This window comes from Heptranchias perlo, chromosome 40 (genome assembly GCF_035084215.1).
Source record: "Heptranchias perlo isolate sHepPer1 chromosome 40, sHepPer1.hap1, whole genome shotgun sequence".
Taxonomy (NCBI): Eukaryota; Metazoa; Chordata; class Chondrichthyes; order Hexanchiformes; family Hexanchidae; genus Heptranchias; species Heptranchias perlo.
In genome coordinates, this window is record NC_090364.1 from 7,039,859 (window position 1) to 7,062,411 (window position 22,553).

General features: G+C 46.8%; 1 protein-coding gene across 1 annotated transcript; it reads right to left on the reverse strand.

Moving 5' to 3' along the window:
* Window positions 1-808: 808 nt before the first annotated feature.
* On the reverse strand, window positions 809-22,553 carry LOC137305622 (transcription factor PU.1-like). Its single transcript, XM_067974495.1, has 6 exons — window positions 22,453-22,553; window positions 14,047-14,071; window positions 9,880-9,973; window positions 7,783-7,979; window positions 5,074-5,236; window positions 809-2,781 (listed from the first exon to the last, which is right to left on the reverse strand). Exons 1-6 carry the CDS (start codon window positions 22,473-22,475, stop codon window positions 2,462-2,464), a joined length of 822 nt encoding a protein of 273 aa, XP_067830596.1. The 5' UTR covers window positions 22,476-22,553; the 3' UTR covers window positions 809-2,461.

A 22,553-nucleotide genomic window follows, 5' to 3' on the forward strand; every position in this document is an offset into this window, starting at 1 on the left:
GTAGTCTTGGATATAATGTTTCTCTGTCTGAACACCATCCATTCCTTTGATTGCTGTGACTATCTCTCTGCCGAGGTATGATAACGGGCAGTTGGAAAGATTATCTGTAATCACCAGGCATTGTTCTCTGACTATATGTGCTGTGCCTTTATGGAACCCTTCACTCACCTGACGAAGGAGGAAAGCTCCGAAAGCTTGTGATTTCAAATAAAGCTGTTGGACTATAACCTGGTGTTGTAAGACTCCTTACATTTGTCCACCGCAGTCCATCACCGGCATCTCCACACCTCAACCACAGAAGTGTGCCAACCTTGTCCTGACCAATATTTATCCCTCCACCAACATCACTAAAACAGATCATTATCTCATTGCTGTTTGTGGGATCTTGCTGTGTGCAAATTGGCTGCCACGTTTCCTACATTACAACAGTGACTACACTTCAAAAAAAAAGTACGTCATTGGCTGTAAAGCATTTTGGGACGTCGGTGGTGGTGAAAGACGCTATATAAATGCAAGTTCTTTCTTTCATTCTTTTACCCGACCGTTGCCAGCCCTAAATCCCTCACCATGCCTGATTTTGTGAGGATAATATATAGATTGTACATAATCTACTGGGATAAAAGAGAGACTGAAGGAGGGGGAGCAAACACTCTCTTGCTCTCTCTCTCTCTCTCACACTACTATCCCCCTGTGAATCATGTGCATTAAAACAATGGTGAAAAATCAATAAAATAATCGTGCGTTTAACCTACCGAGCGGGAACAATGAAAAGAAATGAAAGAACGGACAAAGAGCAGCTCCCGCTACGAAAATTAGAGGGATTTTTTAATCTTTTTTTAAAATTTCGTTAAAGACAAATGCCCCGACTCAGTTAGTAACGTTATATTTACATTTATTTACATTTGGGGCTGCGCGCGAAGGAAAGGACATCCGCGGGACGGGATCCCGCCCGCGGACTGGGGCCGCTGGCAGCACCGGAAGGTGTCAAGCCGCCGTCTCAAGCCGGATTATACTCCGGCATTGGCCTGTTGCCGAGGACGTCAGCCGGCTTTGACAGAATGAGCTGTGGCCACCTGGATCGGAAAGGGTGGGGAGGGCACACCCAGCACCAGGCGGTGCCCGCCTCAGCAGTCCCAAGCGGCATATCAAGGCTGGCGTTTGTGGCCGGAGTTTTAAAATTCTATTCTTGATTAAAGGAAATAGTCACGCTTTAAGACAGCTGGGTGCAGCGTGCATTATGTACAATACACAAAAGACAGACTCCAGGCCCGAAACCCTGCAGATACCAGCTGAGAGTCTTCACAGCAAGGTCTCTGCATCTTGTCTCATGACCCCAGTCTCATTTCCGTTCCCACCCCACCACCCCCCAGCCCAACCCCCCAGCCCACCCCATCCCCTCTTTTCAGCTTTCAAAATATATACAGATTCATCTCAAACTTTCTCAAAAACATTTAAAGAGAATTTTCTCTGTCACTTCCCCCCCCCCCCCCCCCATTCCCTTCCCACCTCCCCCATGTGCCCCTTCGCACGATGCCACCTGGAATTAATGCTTTCTGTGGGGTGCAGCCTCTGATTTTGCCCGTCGGAAGGAGAAATTCAGGCAGTTTACTCGCTGGAGCAGGGGGGGGGTACCAGGTTGTGTACCTGCCTTATAAAGATTAACGCTCTCTTTAACTATCAGTTCACAACAAAAGCTTGTTTTACAAAAAAAAACAGAATACTGAACAGAAAAAGGGGAGCACAGGAGAGCCCCAATTGGATCTTGTCTGAAAAGGGCCAAGAGTTTGTGCCTCAGACATTGACTCTCATGCACCATTTACCAGTCAGATCCACCTTCCTCCCTGCGATCGACTGTGCTGCCATGGGTTGGCATTTAGATTTGCCCCTTGTGCGCAGCCAGCCCCTTCTGCCATGGGGATGGTGAAAGCTCATGTCTCCAGGTCCCCTCTGCTTGCAGCGAGAGGTCTCCAATCATTACAACTGGCTGACAACCGACCTCCAGCCTGAAAGCGACTCAGTTGTAGGGCCAGTGAGGAGCGAGGAGAAGTGACTGGTAGAGGTAGCACAGAGGTTATAATAATCTCCGCCATAACTTACTCCCTTTAGCAGAATCCCCTCCAATATCGAGGTCCTAGCCCCCCCTCCTCCTCCCTCCCCTCCCCCCTAGCCCTAGCCCACCGGGGAGAGGGGCATCTCCTTCTGATTAATCAACTGTCTTTAACCTTTGAGCTTTCTGAATGACCATAAATCACTGCACGGCTCTACTTGAAAAGCAGGATAGCGTCAACCATGAAACTGGCAAGCGGCAGCACCAGCGATTTCAACAACACGCTCGAAAAAGATTAATAAACACAACACGATAAAACAAGGCAATAAGTACATCATTAAAACCGGGTCTCCCGTCTAAAACAAAAGAACGTCGGTCCAAGATAGAAGAATCCAGAAAGGCCCCGCCTGTGCTTTACGGCATGTAGTTGGTTTTACATTCCGACTTTTTCTGGCCCAAGAGCGTGCCGTCAAACTGGTAGGTCAGTTTCTTCTTGATCTTGCGGATCTCGCCCGTCTTCCCGTAGTTGCGCAGCGCCCGCGCCATCTTCTGGTAGGTCATTTTCTTGCGGTTCCCCTTCTGCATGCCCCAGCGGTGGGCCAGCAGCTCTTTGTGCTTGGAGGAGAACTGGAAGGTGCCCTTCTCCCGGTCCACCCACCAGACGCAGTCCCTCATGTCCCCGCCCTTCAGCAGCTCCAGCAGGAACTGGTAGAGACGCACCTTCTTCCGCACAGCTGGAACAAGTCGGATGTACATTATTAATATAAACGGTAAAATAATGAGGTGACTTTGCAATTACAGTCAGGACGGTCAGTGAGACGGGAATTGTTCCAGTGAGGAAGAGCAGGGGTGGGGGGCAACGTCACAGTAAAAATGGAGCAGCGTATGTGTGCATGAACATCAGGTGAGGACAGGATCAGGATCAGCTGTGAGGTCCTCCACAGTCAAATAGCCCGACCATCTCACAGAACATAGGAACAGGAGTAGGCCATTCAGCCCCTCGTGCCTGCTCCGCCATTTGATAAGATCATGGCTGATCTGTGATCTAACTCCATATCCCTGCCTTTGGCCCATATCCCTTTAGGTTGCCAAAAAGCTATCTATCTCAGATTTAAATTTAGCAATTGAGCTAGTATCAATTGCCGTTTGTGGAAGAGAGTTCCAAACTTCTACCACCCTTTATGTGTAGAAATGTTTTCTAATCTCGCTCCTGAAAGGTCTGGCTCTAATTTTTAGACTGTGCCCCCTACTCCTAGAATCCCCAACCAGCAGAAATAGTTTCTCTCTCTCCACCCTATCTGTTCCCCTTAAGAAGAATGGGCAAGTTAACGGGTGGGGGAGAGCCAGGTAACTTGAGGCGGGCAGAGTGAGCACAATAAGCGAGACCACTAATGCATAGTTCTCTTGCAATAAAAAAGGGGCTGAATAGCATAATTCAGTCCTCAAACATCGACAATAACTGTAATCCCATTTATATATAAATAGATTTCAGTCCGTCACACTTCAAAGTGTCAAAAATTTCATGCTGTTCCTTCTGACCTACAGCCAGGAATTTACAAGCATCCGCCAACCTATAAACTTTCCTTGCGTATAGCAATTCATCTCTAATTGACCAGAGCGTCACCTATTTGCAGCAATTAGCCTTTGTGGCCTTCACAGCATGCTTATCAGCAGAATAATACATTGTACGTCACATGGTATAGCATTTGGCCAAATCGTGTAACTTCCCAACTTACTGCGAGCAACAGTAAGGGAGATCTGCTCGCATAATAAAAATGTGTTATTCAAATCGGCAGCAAGCAGCGACTCTGAGAATTTGAGTGAGTGGATGAAAAGGGATCAGTAGCCCAGTCACAAAGAGAGCACGCGATTAGGAGCAGCCAACACAGTCACTGTAAACAGAATGGGCAGGAAGGCGGGGTACACTGTACTAACGCACAGTGGCAGAGCCGGTGGGGAGTGTGGGGTCATGACCTCCCCCTCCACCCCTCCCACTCCCCCATTTTGAGCTCAGCCAAAGCGACTTTGGGGGAACTGCCTCCACTTCGCTCCTAGGAACCTCCGTCACCTGCCATCGGGGCTCCAGGTTCGGCCCGCGATTCCCGAGTATTTTCCCGGCTCGTCCTTTGGACCGGGTTAAGTCGCCATCCCAGCTCGGCCCCCTTCCTGACAAATCTCAAGTTTGACCCCCACCCCCCCTTAAGTTGGCCGAACCTAGCTCCGTCACTGCTGACGCACAGGGTGGGGGGTTGTATCAGCGCCGATCGATTGACAATGTTGATTTCCTTTCCCCCACTCTGTTGCAGGTCGTGACTCACTCAGGAAATTGGCAGCAGCTGCATTCAGAGCAATGGTGACACATCTTACATCGAGTCTACAGCACAGGAACAGGCCATTTGGCCCAACTTGTCCATGCTGGTGTTTATGCTCCACACGAGCCTCCTCCCACCCTTCTTCATCTAACCCTATCAGCATATCCTTCTATTTCTCCTGCACTTGCTTATCTAGCTTCGGCTAAAGGACTGGTGCCCAAGGCTTGTGGTATTAACTTATAGATCTATTTTTTAGCATCTGACCTCTCTGCAGAGCAGCAACGTACTTTACGTGCACTGTCTCTGGGGTGCATCTCCACAGGGCATCAAGTGCCCATCGATACCTCTCTCAAGTGGCCCATTCTATATCCGTGAGTGTTGGCAGGCCAACCCACCATGGAGAGGGGTGGGGCATGATCCCGTCCTCATCCAAACCCTCATGCATGGCATTCTCCAGCAGGGGTCACTGGACCAGCCACCAAGAGAGCTGTGTCTTCTCCTCTCCCCGGGCCACCAAAGCCAGTTTGCAGCACTCCACTCAGCTGAGATCTGCTAAGTTCATACAAGGATCTCAGATTTTTCTGGTACCACCCCAGGCATTGCATCGACCAACTGATGCGCCAAGGAGGGGGGTGGGGGAGGGCGGAGGCAGTCTGCGACCGACACACTTTTAGCCAAAGTTTCACTTCAACATGTCATCAGGGTCCCACTGACCTCCTTCGTGTGTCGAGGATTCTCTGGGAGGGATGTTCTCGTCAAATTCACTGTCGGAAACCTCCAGCACAGGACTGCCGAGGTTGTAGTCATCGTCCTCAGACACAGACGGGCTCGATAAGTCATTGGACGCCTGGTACGAGGGGTACAACATCGGGAAAACCTGGCAGGGAGGGAAAGGGGGAACAAAACCATACATATAAAATCCCGGCAGCAAGGCACAAATAATCCCAGCGGCTGTAATCCACGTATGTTAAAAATGATTTTTTTTAATATATTAATGTGGTAAAGAGAGAGAGGAGAGAGAAAGAAAAAGCGAAAGAGAAAGTGACAGAGAAAGAAAGAAAAAGAAAGAGACAGAAAGAGAGAGAAAAAGAAAGGGCAGATTTGTTTTTATTACCTACAGCGTTAAGAGGATCCCATATCACCTGTGCTGTCCGTTGACTCCCGACATTGCAGGGCTAATCTCCCGACTGCACTGCTCCATTGTCCTGTCTGCAGTGGGAGGTTTGCCTTCAGCATCGGCAGCCAGGAACTTCCGGAGAGACTTGTACAGTTTAAGCTTATACAAGAATGCTACAGACTAAGGAAAGGCCATAGATTAACACCTGCCCTGCCCATCCCTCGCCATATCCCTCAATCCTTTCTGTCTCTTTAGCAACACATCCTGCTGCCTCTTGATTCCTGTTATACTGTCGCACCAAGTCCTGTTCACCCATCACTCCTGTGCTCGCTGACCTACATTGGCTCCTGGTCCGGCAACTCCTTGAGTTTCAAATTCTCATCCTTGTTTTCAAATCCCTCCATGGCCTCGCCCCTCCCTATCTCTGTAACCTCCTCCAGCCCTACAACCCTCTGAGATCTCTGCGCTCCTCCAATTCTGGCCTCTTGAGCATCCCCGATTTTAATCGCTTCACCATTGGTGGCCGTGCCTTCAGCTGCCTGGGCCCTAAGCTCTGGAATTCCCTCTGACTCTCTCTCTCCTCCTTAAAACCTACCTCTTTGATCAAGCTTTTGGTCACCTGTCCTAATATCTCCTTATGTGGCTCGGTGTCAAATTTTGTTTGATAATCGCTCCTGTGAAGCGCCTTGGGACGTTTTACTACGTTAAAGTCGCTATATAATTACAAGTTGCTGTTGCTTCAATTTACTTTCTCTGGCAGCTTATTCCACAATCCGATCACTCTTTAGGCAAAATAGTTTTCCTCAACTTCCCTTCTAACTTCCTCCTGTCTAACTTCAACCCTTCACCAAATTGGTTCTTGCAAGTTTGAAACTTAGGTTATCTTGCGGAAAAACTTCGGTTATAACGCAGAAAAATGCGAGGTGATGCATTTTGGTAGGAAAAATGAGGAGAGGCAATATAAACTAGAGGGCACAATTCTAAAAGGGGTAGAGGAACAGAGAGATCTGGGGGGTATATGTGCACAAATCGCTGAAGGTGGCAAGGCAGGTTGAGAAAGCGGTTAAAAAAGCATACGGGATCCAGGGCTTTATAAATAGAGGCATAGAATACAAAAGCAAGGAAGTCATGATGAACCTTTATAAAACACTGGTTCGGCCACAGCTGGAGTATTGTGTCCAGTTTTGGGCACCGCACTTTAGGAAAGAAGTGAAGGCCTTAGAGAGGGTGCAGAGGAGATTTACTAGAATGATACTGATATGAGGGACTTAAATTACATGGAGAGACTGGAGAAGCTGGGGTTGTTCTCCTTGGAGCAGAGAAGGTTGAGAGGAGATTTGATAACGGTGTTCAAAATCATGAAGGGTCTAGACAGAATAGATAAAGAGAAACTGTTCCCATTGGCAGAAGGGTCAAGAGCCAGAGGACATAGATTTAAGATGATTGGCAAAAGAACCAAAGGTGACATGAGGAAAAACATTTTTACACAGCGAGTGGTTAGGATCTGGAATGCACTGCCTGAGGGGGTGGCGGAGGCAGATTCAATCATGGCCTTCAAAAGGGAACTGGATAAGTACTTGAAACGAAAAAATGTGCAGGGCTACCGGGATAGGACTGGGGAGTGGGACTAACTGGATTGCTCGTGAATAGAGCCGGCGCGGACTCGATGGGCCGAATAGCCTCCTTCCATGCTGTAACCTTTCTATGATCTCACAATCTGCCCTTTTCCAAAGAGAGCAAACCCAACTTCCTAAACCTTTCCTCATACCTTAGATTCCTGGAATCTTCTTGAGGTCCTCTCAAGGGCAGCAAGATTATATTTGATAGGATTGTGAATATCTCATTGCTGTTTGTGGGATCTTGCTGTGCGCAAATTGGCTGCCGCATTTCCTACATTACAACAGAGACTACACTCCAAGAAGTACTTCATTGGCTGTAAAGCACTTTGGGACATCCTGAGGTTGTGAAAGGCGCTATATAAATGCAAGTCGTTCCTTCTTTATAGGACGTTATGTGTAATGCCCTAAGCTTGCACTTCCCTCTTTACCCACTAGGTGTTGCTGTATCCTTCCCACACGAAGCTCTTGGCAGGTCTGCAGGGAACAGATTGCGATTTTCCACAGGGTGCCCCAGGAACCTTTGCGCACAATGCAAAAAGCAGCTCAGAGACAGAGAGTGGGGGGGGGGGAAGAGGGGAAAAAACGCCCCCCACTAACACAGGCCATCCTGTTAAACCTACAACAGACCAGCTGATTGCTCTTTCCGTGCAATCTGCGCAGTGCGGGCCCTTGCTGACCCCAACATACCTGATTGTAGTCCTCCTCCAGTGGGCAGGTGGTGTGAGTCGGCACAGAGAGATCGGGGTTGCTGACGACTTCCAGTGGAAACTGTGGGTACAGACTCTGCAAGTGGGAGACTGGCACATTCTGAAGCTGCGTGAACTGCCCGCCGTCAAAATGATCGTAGCTCAGGCTGTGCTGTTCAGAGCCAGGCCAGTAATGGTCTAAACGCAGAGATGTAGAGAGTTAGGCGGTGTGATTCATACTTTCTGGAACCATACTGTACTTTCACTTTGCTCCCACTTCCTTCCCTGGCTCTGAAATGTCTGGCTGAGAGGGAAAGCAGATGATTGTAAACATCTGGGTGCCAGTGGGGGAGGGGCCTGAAATGTGGCCCAAGCTCAACCCTGCCATCCACCTATCAGCAAGGCGTCTGACAGCGGTCGGTAACTAAGCATCCAGGTTACAATATGAGCACAATTAGCCCAGGTCCCTGGGACGATGCAGTGAAACACTCCCGCAGTTTGAAACGCAGCACCAAGTATTTATCAACACAGGGATACTGCACTGTGTGTATATTATAAATACAGGGATACAGAACTCTGTGTATATTATAAATACAGGGATACTGCACGGTGTGTATATTATAAATACAGGGATACTGCACTGTGTGTATATTATAAATACAGGTATACAGAACTCTGTGTATATTATAAATACAGGGATACCGCACTGTGTGTATATTATAAATACAGGGATACTGCACTCTGTGTATATTATAAATACAGGGATACAGAACTCTATGTATATTATAAATACAGGGATACAGAACTCTGTGTATATTATAAATACAGGGATACAGCACACTGTGTATATTATAAATACAGGGATACAGAACTCTGTGTATATTATAAATACAGGGATACAGCACTCTGTGTATATTATAAATACAGAACCGTGTGTATATTATAAATACAGAACCGTGTGTATATTATAAATACAGGGATACAGCACTCTGTGTATATTATAAATACAGAACCGTGTGTATATTATAAATACAGAACCGTGTGTATATTATAAATATAGGGATACAGCACTGGATGTATATATTGTAGATACAGAGATACAGCACTGTGTGTATATTTTAAGCAGAAGGTTACAACATATCTATATTGAAGAACATTGATATTCAATGGCATTACCATCACCGAATTCCCCACCATCAACATCCTAGGGGTCACCGTTGACCAAAAACTCAAATGAAACAGCACATAAATGTCGTGGCTACTACAGCAGGTCAGAGGCTGGGTATTATGTAACGAGTGGCTCATCTCCCGACTCCCTACCATCTACAAGGCACAAGTCAGTTCTGTGATGAAATACCCTATGCTTGCCTGGATGAGCGCAGCTGTAACAACACTCAGGAAGCTCGACACCTTCCAGGACAAAGCAGTCTCTGCTTGATCAGAATCTCATCCACCAGCTTAAAACACCCACTCCCTCCACCACCGGTGCACAGTGGCTGCAGTGTGTGCAATCCACAGGACGCACTGCAGCAACTCGCCAAGGCTCCTTCGACAGCACCTCCCAAACCCGCGACCTCCACCACCTAAAAGGACAAGGGCAGCAGGTGCATGGGAACAACACCACCTCCAAGTTCCCCTCCAAGTCACTCACCATTCAGACTTGGACATATATCGGCCGTTCCTTCATCGTCACTGGGTCAAAATCCTGGAACTCCCTTCCTAATTGTGGGAGCACCTTCACCACATGGACTGCAGCGGTTCAAGATGGCGGCTCACCACCACCTTCTCAAGGGCAAGATGGGCAATAAATGCCGGCCTCGCCAGCGACGCCCACATTCTGAAGATTGATTAAAAACAACTAAAATTCAAGAGGTCCTTGTGTTGTCTGAGTACAGCACTGGAGTCTAGCATTCCAAAACGGCAGAGCCCACATTAGCGTCTCCTTAGTTCTGGGATGACCTCTCAGTGGGGAAGGGGTTGGTGGCTAAACACTCGACAGCGCAGAGAGAGATGATACACAGGGTCCAGTAGCCGGTAGTGAGAGAAAATACGGCCACATTCAACCTCCATCCAACACCCAAGTAGCCGTGACACTCACCTGCAGGCTGTTCTGGCTCGGTGACATAGTATGAACAGAAAGCTGCCGTGTGTTTGCTGTACGTGTCTGTTTCGTATGTCACTGTGTCAGGATACTGCAGAGAAGAAACAGAACAGGTCAAAGAGTCATTTAACACACACTCCATTTTCACACGGTCCTCCTCAACTTTTAGACTTCCCGTGACATGCAGTAGGAGAGAGAATGCTCCTTTCTCCCCTTCCCAGCCCAGAAACATAGAAAGAAACAACAAACTTGCATTTATAAAGCTCCTTTCATATCTTGAGGATGCTCCAAAGCACTTCACAGTCAATGAATTACTTTTAGAAGTTGTAATGTAGGAAACGGGGCAGCCAATTTGTGCACAGCAAGGTCCCACAAACAGCAATGAAATAAATGACAGGAGAATCTTTTTTTTTAGTGATGTTGGTTGAGGGACAAATATTGGCCAGGACACCGGGGTGAACTTCACTGCTCTTCTTCGAAATAGTGGACGTGGGATCTTTTACATCCACCTGAGAGGGCATGGGGGCCTCGATTTGACGTCTCATCGAAAGACGGCACCTCTGACAGTGCAGCACTCCTTCAGTACTGCACTGGGAGTGTCGGCCTAGAGGTAAGGCAAGAACACTAACAAAAAAAACAAAAGACAAATGAAACATTTTGCAAAACCACAGCTCAGGCAATGCTCACATTGACAGTCTGGCGTGAAGCCAACTTATTTGAATTTTTCCACAGAAGGCATCGGTGTAATGTTTCATTCTAAATACAAGTGAGCAAGCATCTTGGTTATTTCGTTATTTTGGAGGCCTGCTCTGACAAGCAACTGCTTGTGGCAACTCAGGTGGACGGTGGCTGAGAGGGTTAACTCGAGCTCACATCTGTTTCCTCTTTGTGTTTTGCATGAGACACTTCACACACTTTATCTGCCACTCCAGGGCCCACAGTGCGGACGCACGTGGGGAGATTACCAAGTGGAGTGTGCAAATAATTTGAATACAGAGTCTCCCCTGGCCTCCCTTCCCAGGCCGGTGCCTCAGTCCCTCTGCAGTATTGAGTGTCAGCTCACAGCGAGTTGCAGCCTGTTCAATCATGCATGGCACCTGCTTCAGCCATGGCCCTATGCCTTACAGTGTTTAGCCTGGGCCCACCCGTGTTTAGGTGGGGCCAAGAGGGAATTTTTGCACTCAGGTTTGCCTAGGAAGCAAGGGGTCATCGTCCTGCCAGTCAGACGTTTGAAAGAGTTATCCAATTAGTCCCACTCCCCCTGCTCTTGCCCCATAACCCTGCAAATTTGTCCCCTTCAAGTATTTATCCAATTCCCTTTTGAAAGTTACTATTGCTCCACCACCCTTTCAGGCAGTGAATTCCAGATCATAACAACTCGCTGCGAAAAAAAATGTCTCCTCATCTCCCCTCTCTGGTTCTTTTGCCAATTACCTTAAAACTGCCAGCCGAAACAGTTTCTCCTTATTTACTCTATCAAAACCCTTCATGATTCTGAGCACCTCTATTAAATCTCCCCTTAACCTTCTCTGCTCTAAGGAGAACAATCCCAGCTTCTCCAGTCTCTCCATGTAACCTCAGGAACGATATATTGGCTTTGGAGGGAGTACAGCGCAGATTCACCAGAATGATAACGGGACCTAGAGGGTTAAATTATGAGGACAGGTGGCATAAACCTGGCTTGTATTCTCTTTTGCATATAGAAGATTGAGGGGTGATCTGATCAAGGCATTTAAAATGTTAAAAGGATTCGATAGCCAGCAGAGGAGACTTTCGTCCCATCAGTTGGACCTCAATTGAATCCCAGGTGCTAGAGGAGAAAGGCCAGTGTCTAGCCCATCAATTTATAATGTTGTAAATCCAGATGTTGTCTGGAAGGCACCAAAGAGCAGCTGTGACGAATTGAGAGATTGATTGTGTAGGGGACATTGCAAATCATTCCGATCGACACCGCTGACGGCTTGGGTAGAGGAAAAGCTTCCCCTCCACCTGGATCTCAGTTTGACAGTCTCGCTGCCCACACGCACCCAAGGACCACAGTACACTGTACTCAGAGACCTGGGTGAAGGGCCAAGGTCCACAGATGTAGAACCAAAGGTGAAAAAGAATAGATGAGGTAACCTGCAAGTTGTTTTCAGGCACTGCCAAGAGTGGGTTTGAAAAGGCTGAAGATTGTAGGGTGAAGGAAGGAATTGAGGGAGGGAAGGAGTTCCATAGTTTTGAGATCCTGGGTCGGAATGATTTAAAGGAGTCGTTGGTGACGAGTCTTAATTCCAATATCATGGGAGTTTTTTTTTAATATATAGGATCATAGGAACAGGACAGGCCATTCAGCCCCTTGAGCCTGTTCCACCAATCAATTAGATCACGGCTGATCTGTATCTTAACTCCATCTACCTGCCTTGGTTCTGTAACCCTTAATACCCTTACATAACAAAAATCTATCAACCTGTAAACTGGCTGGTGTCTCTCAATCCCTTAGTCAGGGTGATATCTGTACACTGACTGGAACCCCTCAGTGATATGTGTACAATGACTGTGGTCTCTCAGTCTCTCTCTCAGGAAGTACATTTATAGAGTCTCTCAGAAAGCTAACTGTACATTAACTGGGCATTAACTACATCTGTGCAAAGTCAGGCTGTGGAGGAGGTGGGGCACGCAGGGAAACATTCTGTACAAAATATCCCCTTGCCAGGCTGTTTTTTACTCAGCAGTTTTAAAGAAGAAAAATAGGAACCAGTGTGAGAGACACCAGTCAGTGTAGAGTTACCATCCTGAGGGAAATGTGAGATACACCAGTCAGTGTAGAGATACCTCTCTGAGGGAGATGTGAGATACACCAGTCAGTGTAGAGTTACCATCCTGAGGGAGATGTGAGATACACCAGTCGGTGTAGAGTTACCATCCTGAGGGAGATGTGAGATACACCAGTCAGTGTAGAGTTACCATCCTGAGGGAGATGTGAGATACACCAGTCGGTGTAGCGATACCTCTCTGAGGGAGATGTGAGATACACCAGTCGGTGTAGAGTTACCATCCTGAGGGAGATGTGAGATACACCAGTCGGTGTAGAGTTACCATCCTGAGGGAAATGTGAGATACACCAGTCAGTGTAGAGATACCTCTCTGAGGGAGATGTGAGATACACCAGTCAGTGTAGAGTTACCATCCTGAGGGAGATGTGAGATACACCAGTCAGTGTAGAGTTACCATCCTGAGGGAGATGTGAGATACACCAGTCGGTGTAGAGTTACCATCCTGAGGGAGATGTGAGATACACCAGTCAGTGTAGAGTTACCATCCTGAGGGAGATGTGAGATACACCAGTCAGTGTAGAGTTACCATCCTGAGGGAGATGTGAGATACACCAGTCGGTGTAGAGTTACCATCCTGAGGGAGATGTGAGATACACCAGTCAGTGTAGAGTTACCATCCTGAGGGAGATGTGAGATACACCAGTCGGTGTAGCGATACCTCTCTGAGGGAGATGTGAGATACACCAGTCGGTGTACAGGTACCTCTCTGAGGGAGATGTGAGATACACCAGTCGGTGTACAGGTACCTCTCTGAGGGAGATGTGAGATACACCAGTCGGTGTAGAGTTACCATCCTGAGGGAGATGTGAGATACACCAGTCAGTGTAGAGTTACCATCCTGAGGGAGATGTGAGATACACCAGTCGGTGTAGAGTTACCATCCTGAGGGAGATGTGAGATACACCAGTCAGTGTAGAGTTACCATCCTGAGGGAGATGTGAGATACACCAGTCGGTGTAGCGATACCTCTCTGAGGGAGATGTGAGATACACCAGTCGGTGTACAGGTACCTCTCTGAGGGAGATGTGAGATACACCAGTAAGTGTAGAGTTACCATCCTCAGGGAGATGTGAGATATACCGGTCAGTGTACAGGTACCTTCCTGAGGGTGATGTGGGATATACCAGTCATGAGGGACATGAGAGACACCAGCTAATGTATCGATATCTTCCTGGAGGATATGCAAGAGACACCAGTCAGTGTACAGATATTTCCCAGTAGAACTTATGAAATTCAGATTTATTTCTGTTTTAATACAGTAAAGTTAGCAAGTCTGAACAAACCATTTCAGGATAAAAATCTGTAAACAATTCAGTGAAAAGAGGTTCTTAAAATGATTCATACTTACTAGAGAAATCTGTGGCGTTTCAATCCTAGAGAGAAGGAAAAAATAAAAGAATATTAGAAAGTCAGCAACAGCAAGAAATTATGGGGTCCACCTCAGACCCACTCCAAAGTAGAGCGATCTTCCGGAGAGGCTGATGTCAGTGCTCTGGGATGTTTCAATTCCTGAAATAGCCTGTTCCAAAAGCTGTGTTCAACATCCAGCCCTATTAGGCACTGGGGGTGGAGGTGGGGGAGCTTTGGCTCCATAGTGGGTGATGCATTTTCCCATTGCCTGGGCACCTGCAGCATTCCACAAATTGATCATTTAATTTTTACGACAAGAGGGTTGGAAAAACAAAGCCATCAGTCTGTTGTCATCAAACGAGACACTTTGGACCCAAAGAAAGAACTTGCATTTATATAGCGCCTTTCACGACCTCAGTACGTCCCAAAGCGCTTTACAGCCAATCAAGTACTTCTTCGAAGTGTAGTCATTGTTGTAACATAGGCAGCCAATTTGCGTACAGCAAGATCCCACAAACAGCAATGTGATAAATGACCAGATAATCTGATTTTTTAGTCACGTTGGTTGAGGGGGTAAATATTGGCCAGGACACCGGAGAACTCCCTTGCTCTTTTTTTGAAATAGTGCCGTGTGAACTTTGACGTCCACCTGAGAGGGGCAGATGGGGCCTCGGTTTAATGTCTCATCCGACAATGCTTCGCCACAAGTGGCTTTCGATGCTGAGCCCATCGCGACACTCATGGAGGAAATAAGACTGAAGAAGATTATTACTGTACTGGGGGAATGGGTATCGCAGGAGATGGTCCCAGTGGGGGAGCCAACATGTACGGTGACCTCCTCCATGCCCATGATTTATTCGTCAGCAACCCTTTAAAATCAAAACAATTCCAACTGCTGCCCCCATTTGGTGTGGCCTAGCGTGTGGTTCTGATTTGTTCAATACAGGCCAATCCCATTCAGGATTAGTTTCAGGTCTCCCACAACGGCCTTGAGCGAATACAGTTCCCAACGTGATACCGAGCCTCCCAGACTAGGAAAGTTCCCCGATTCAACGCCCAGTCGGTGCTGATCCGAGCCGGGAGGATGGTATGGGGTACAGTTGGCCCTGTGGTGGGCACAGGTGACAAGTGCGATGCCCTCAAGGGTCAAATGCTGTCAACACTCGCTGTCCAGATTCACAACTGCCAGGTGAGTGAGGATTGCCAATACCTTCAGCAGAAGAAGTGAGAAAACAAGAGAAGGGATGGGGGGCAGGAAGAGTTACTAGACAATTATCCAGAGTCATAGAATAGAATCATATAGCACAGAAGGAGGCCATTTGGCCCATTGTGCCTGTGCCAGCTCTTTGAAAGAGCTACCCAATTAGCCTCACACTCCCCTGTTTTTCCCCAAAGACTTGCAAATGTTTCCTTTTCAAGTATTTATCCAATTCCCTTTTGAAAGTTACTACTGAATCTGCGTCCATCACCCTTTCAGGCAGTACATTCCAGGTCATAACAAAAACTTGTGGCAAACACTGTGCATCAAGGTGGAGAGTTGCTGCTTTGAGAATATTAAGATTCTGACCTGCATCAATTCGCAAACATGAAAATGCAACTTGCATTTAATATTCACTTAACCCCATCAGCACCAGACCCAACCTGCAGCTCTGCCCCCTCGTCCATTTAAATTGCCTTTCCCAGTGGAACATCAGATGTAAACGCCATGACTTTACATAAAGAGACTTCTCTGCGATTTTGACTCATTGTGAGATGCAGAATCGCATTTCAGGCAGTGCATTGCAGATTGTAACAACTCTGCTTTAAAAAATTCTCCTCATCTCCACTCTGGTTCTTTTGCCAATTACCTTAAATCTGAGTCCTCTGGTTACCTTCTACCACTGGAAACAGTTTCTCCTTATTTACTCTATCAAAACCCCTCATCATTTTGAACACCTCTATCAAATCTCCCCTTAACCTTCTCTGCTCTAAGGAGAACAATCCCGGCTTCTCTAGTCTCTCCGCACCAAGTAAGATCCAATTTCCTGCCCTCCTATCTGAACAACGCAAACCCAATGACGTTGCAAGTTAGGGCTTCAGTTTAAAGCTTTAGCACAAGAGATTTTATGAATAGGCCAATGCTGCTTCCATTACCGCACACATGCCACCTCATTCCCAGATTAAGGAAAGAAGGGTGGAGTGGGGAGAGGGAAATATCTGAGAGAGCACGTTAGCATGTTGTGGACTTTCCAACGTTTCACCAATCCCTTACCAAGCAAAGACTGTTGGGATTAGAGTCTTCCCTCCGTCTGCTGGCTGTAAGGGTCAGACATGAAATGAGTTTGGCCAGCCCCGAAAACCCGTGGCCAGTGGGCGTGAGCATCTGCCAATTCAGCACTGATCGGTACCAAATTGCCCATCTCACTCAGAGGGGCCGCAGGAAGGCTGGTGTGGGAAATAGATAACTATCACACTGGTGCAGTAGGGAGCGCACTTGTAAGGTTGCAGCCGAGATGCATTCACACTGAAATTCCAGTCGTCACCAATCTTACTGAAAAAGTAGACGTCCATGAAAAGGGAAACACCGCTTAATAGCCATTAAATTTAGCAACAACGGGAATTTCAACACAACGGTTGGGGCAGAGTAGAGGGAGTTTAACTCTGCTTCAAACTGCACAATGCCAGACCTGGGCGTGCTCCCAGCTGACACTGGGTGTCTGCAGCAGAAACTGCCCCATTTCCCGTCCCTCACCTCGATGGGCACAAAAGAAATTAATGAAAGTAGAAAATGTGACTTTTTTTTTAAGGTGATTGAACCCAATACAATTAGTTTTACTTCATTACAATTCTGGATTTGTTTTTAATATTCTGGAAATGAAAAACAACTGAAACAAGCCTCAAGTCTCCAACACACATCGCCTGCAATGCTTAATTCTATTATACATGCATCTGATTCACCTCATGATTTTTCTTGGCCCACACAGACTTGGAACGCCACATGGGTTGCACTTTGCCCTCCACCATCCAAGTTAGAAGGTTAAACTGAGCCATTCAACGTTCCCTAGTTTCAGAGAGATGGGCATCCGGTGGAATAGAAAGAAAGAACTTGCATTTATATAGCCCCTTTCACCACCTCAGGATGTCCCAAAGTGCTTTACAGTACTTTTGAAGTGTAGTGACTGTTGTAGGAAACGCAGCAGCCAATTTGCGCACAGCAAGGTCCCACAAACAGCAGTGAGATAAATGACCAGATAATCTATTTTTAATTGCGTTGGTTGATGGATAAATATTGGCCAGGACACCGGGGAGAACTCTTCTTCGAATAGCGCCATGGGATCTTTTAGGTCCACCTGAGAGGGCAGAAGGGACCTCGGTTTAACATCTCAACCAAAAGACGGCACTTCCAACAGTGTAGCACTCCCTCAGTGCTGCACTGGGAGTGTCAGCCTGGATTAAGTGCTCGAGTCTCTGGAGTGGGGCTTAGAACCCACGACCTTCTGACTCAGAGGCGAGAGTGTTACCGACTGAGCCACGGCCAGCATCTAGCATGGTCTCGTGATGGAAAAGGGCCATGGACTACACTGGATAGCCTAGCCTACCCCCCCCCCCCCCAACCACAAATGCAACAGCGCAGGACCAGAGAATTTAAGGTTTGAATTCAGCAGAACATGGGACGTTGACGCACCACGTGTCCATGGAAATGGATGCCAGCACCGAGTTTGTGCCTTCGGGAGAAAATCAGAAAAAACAAAAATGTAATAAATAAATTATACTTGAATTCTGTACAAAAAAGCCATACTTCTCACAGAGGGCTCCTCTGTTGTGGCACCGCAGACTCCTCTGTGAGGTATCCGTGGCCCAATATGGAAACAATCTTTCTTTTCCTCTTCCGCTGAAGACATTGCTAGTTATGGTCCTATGGGCACATGGTCACCCTGCTATACTGCACTCGAGTGGTCAGTCTTTGTATGTGAGCACAGGGTGTACCAGCTGGTCATTCATGGGGGGCAATGTAGCTGACGCTGATGCCCTCACTCTTGTCCACATGTATTCCAGTAGTCACCAGTTTAGCACATCAGGAGCAGGAACCCAGGCTGATTTATTTTTTCCCTTCCCTGCTCATGGGGCACCAACGCCAATTGTAGCACCCTTACCATCCCACCACGCGAGATCCGATAACTCCGACCTGCCATCGAGCCTGGCGCCTGTCTGGTCTGTATCAGATAGGTAGCGCATTCTGCCACTGAGCCACCAAGGGTGCCATATATTATTGCCTCAGCTGGCTGCACTCTTGGAGGTCAGAAAGCTGTGGGTTCAAGCCTCGCCCCAAGATTTGAGCACATAACCTAGGCTGACAATCCAGGGCAACGTTGAAGGTGCCATCCTCCAACTGAGACCTTCACCCTGTCTGCTTGTGCTGGAGATTCAGGTGGACCTATTAATAGATCCCATGACAGTATTTAAAGAAGAGCAGGGAGTCCTCCCAGTGTTTTGGCCAACATTCCTCCTTCAAACATCACCCCAGGCATTCATTTCATTTCCATTTGTGGGATCTTATTGCAGCATTTGCCTACACAACAATTCCTGTAGCTTGGCCATGCTACATTTAGGTATCAGAGTGACCGCCCTGAAAACCAGGTCAAGTAAGAAAAGCACCAACCATTTCTATGTCTCCCTCTTCACTCCGTTAACTCAATTGTTCAGTGGGTAGTTTGGTTTTGTCTCTCTCCCTCCCCCAGTGCCCTTCACTCTAAACTGCATCTGTCAAACGACAGGAAATTAAAAAACGTGGAATAATTTGTCATTTAGAACAATACAATCCAACCTGTCCCACTGACACCCACAGGACTGGGCCCAGTTTTCTTTCTTCTTAAATTATTTTTCTTCAGGATGTGGGCGTTGTTGGCAAGGTCACATTTATTGTCCACCTTACTTGCCCTGAGAAGGCAGTAATGGATCTTCTCCTTGAAACACTACAGGCCACGGACTGATGGTGCTCCCACAATATCATTTGGTGGGAAATTCCAGGATTATAACCCAGACAATTGGCTGAAGAAGCCCTTCATGCAGGTGCCTGTAACTGTACACTGCGTTACATTGTACAGTACCATGGGAAACAGCTGCAGGAGGAGGCCGTAATATAGAATATGCAAGTAACTGTTTTGTGGAGGCAATTTTAGATTGCCTTCAATGTGAGTAATTTGGGGTAGCCAAAAAGTGGTTGCATTAGAGAAGTGGCATTCTGTTCAGGTGACCAGAAGTACAGGGTACATTGTGTCATAATACAATTCGAACGCATTAGAAACTACAATAGGAGAAGTTTCACCAATTGTTTATTCATACTTTTCAATTGGTGAATATCCTGCATGTTCAATCTTCCTGGATATGGGATGAGACCCCCTCTGTGGCAAACACTGAGCAGGAACAGGCTCTATCAATCGAAAGACAAAGCGCCAGGCAAGGCCAATTTCATCAATTCCTTTGAGGCAGCCCATTGCAGCACCAGCGTGCAGTAACATGGAGCTGTGGGATGGGGGGACAATTTCCCCAACTTCATTTGAGTTTCTGAACTCAGCTGCAATGAGCATGGCCAAGAGCCTCTCTGAAATTGGAGTCACCCCTGGATTGCTCGTGGGTGCCTCCCAGTGGCCAGTTTGGAGTTGTGTTGTTGGAGGTGTGGGAGGAGGTTGCCTGCCATTTTGGTTGGAGACAGTGCAAAGCCCAGGAACACCTTGAGGTTGGTGGTGGTGGTGGGGGATGGGTACGGAGAGGATTGAGGAATAAATTAAGAGGGTTTTCATATACATCAATTAAGAAAGGCTTTGTGCATTTCGCAAATGCTCCATCATAGCATTCATCGCTAGAAATTTCTGGAATAAAGTTGGTTCAATTGCGCTATCAACCCTTTTGTTGTAGCTGGATCAAGGACCGAGTTGAGATGTTTGGGTGCTTGGTAACCTGTCTCTTTAACCTCCTCCGGCCCTACAACCCTCCGAAATCTCTGCACACCTCCAATTCTTGCCTCTTGCGCATCCCCGATTTTAATCGCTCCACCATTGGCGGCCGTGCCTTCAGCTGCTTAAGCCCTAAGCTCTGGAATTCCCTCCCTAAGCCTCTCCGCCTCTCTCTCCTCCTTTAAGACGCTCCTTAAAATCTACCTCTTTAACCAAGCTTTTGTTCACCTGCCCTAATATCTCCTTACTTGGCTCAGTGTCAAATTATGTTTGATAATCGCTCCTGTGAAGGGCCTTGGGATGTTTTACTACGTTAAAGGCGCTATATAAATGCAAGTTGTTGTTGTTACACACCTTCCCTCTCATCCAGGGACTGAAGACTGATGCATTGCAAGTGGTGGTGGGGCCAAAGGGACATAAAACAACAATATATGAATGCAAGTCGTTGTTTTATGTGAAAGGCGCTGTACAATTACAAATTCTTTCTTTATAAACATCCCTCATTTTTGTGACGATATTTTTGGCAACTTATTTTCGAGTCCTAACTCAGGACTGGCAACAGATTGCCCAAAATCAAAGCTCGGTCATTTTAAGAAACGGTCCCCCTCCACCCTTTCTACCCCCAAGATCTTCCCCCGCCCTCCCCACCCCTCCTCGCCTGAAGGCACCGACTCTTGCTACAGGTTATCAGCACCTCATCCGAGTGGCCATGCTTCATGAGTGAGCCTCGATGGAGCATGGCCCCACTTGCCCTCCTCACCCGACATCCGCTTTCCGTCAGGAGTCGCTGGATGGCGATTGATGGCAGGCATGCTGCCTGATTTTTTTTTCTCCCGAGAGGCACTAAGGCCACTAACCCCTATAACTGCCTGGCTGAGGTCGGGCACTGAACCCGAGACGACAGGTCTGTCAGGTTCAGTACAATGCAGTCCACAACTTAACCATGAGGGGGAGCTACAACACCCCCCCACTCCACCTCCATCTCTCCCCTCTTCTTCAGTGTGAATTTTGCACTTAACATTTTTTACATTACAAAGCGCAGCAGGGACAGAAACAGAAATAATCAAACTGCCTTCTGTCTAGTTAGAAGGAAAAGCAATGCAACTTATTCATGACTGCGCAGCAAGTTATAAACAGCAATCGCCACAAAAAAATAAAAACATATGCAAATAGGTGTCTATTTATATTAGCAAGCATTAATAATAAGCAACAAAACATTTATAGAGCAGAGAGTTCTCCCAGTGCCCCGGCCTGCATTTCTCCCTCGGCAAACGTCGTCAAAAAGCAGAATAACTGGTCATTCAGCTCGTTGCTGTTTGTGGGACGTTGCCGGCATAGAATGGCTGTTGCATTCGCCTACATAACAAGATAACAAGTCTCTCCAGACCAAAGCAGTAATTAATTATCGTGAAGCATTATCGTTTTGATGTAGCTTATTAATGGATGTTATATTATATATATATAGACACAAATATAGTGTGTCTGTGTGTGACAGAAAGCATTGTTTTCTTATCTCACAGCCGTCAGCCAATACTTGGCATGACCTCAAGTTTGACAGTGTTAGGAGTGTGGTTGCTAATCACATTTGTCTCTCTCTCCCTTCAGCTGAGTGTTAGTGTAAAATAAGAAATACTTCAGTAAGATTGCATAGAAGGATGCTTAAAATGAGAATTGTTTAACGATTAAACACAATTTTGTGACCCTGCTTCTGTTCGTGATGTGCACCCTCGAACAAAGCTTCACAAAACTGTGGAATGGGGGGGGGGGGGAGGGGGGAACCACTTGTGACATTGATACATTTTACACATCATGCCCCCGATTTGGGTTGACTTATTTACTTAAAACTGTCACAGCTAAGAAACCAACTTCCCACATACATTTATAGGAAGACATATCTGTACTATACATATATGCAGTGCCTGTCATGCTACAGCAATCTGTCAAAGGGTTAAAAATCAACATTTTTTCTGGCCTCCTAATACTTTAAATCGTTCCAGGTTTTTTTTAAAGCTTGAATGTACTGGATCCATTTTCTTTACATCCCACGCAATAAAACGGCTAATTCACTTTTTTTTAAAAACACTATAAATTTATCGGTAAAATCGTATTCTATTCCTAAAGCACAAACACCACCACAAACCCAGATTCCTCAACTCCATTTGCCATTTAAGAAATCGTTTGCAGCTACTTATCCACACCGAAATAAAAAGTTTACAACTCCAGAGAAGGTTGATATCAAGTTAAGTAGCTTGGGTGGAGGGGGGCACTTGTACTGACTCAAAGTCGCCTTGATTCTAACGTGAGAGAACTAGATGAGTATTAAAAAAGTTTCAAACTTAAAAAAAAAAGTTTCAAACTTTTTTTAAAAAGTTTTATTTTGGTTAAACATTTTCATGTTTGTTTAATCTCAGTAGAAGCAGTGAGTTTAGCAGGCTGGGGATGGGGATGGGTTTGGTGTAGACAGTACTTACTGCGGTGCTTCCAGTGTGTGCATGGTGAACTGAGCAGAGGTGTGAGGCCGATCTCCAGTTCTGCTTTCTCTCTGAGCCCAGGCTCGTGTCGCTACAAGCTT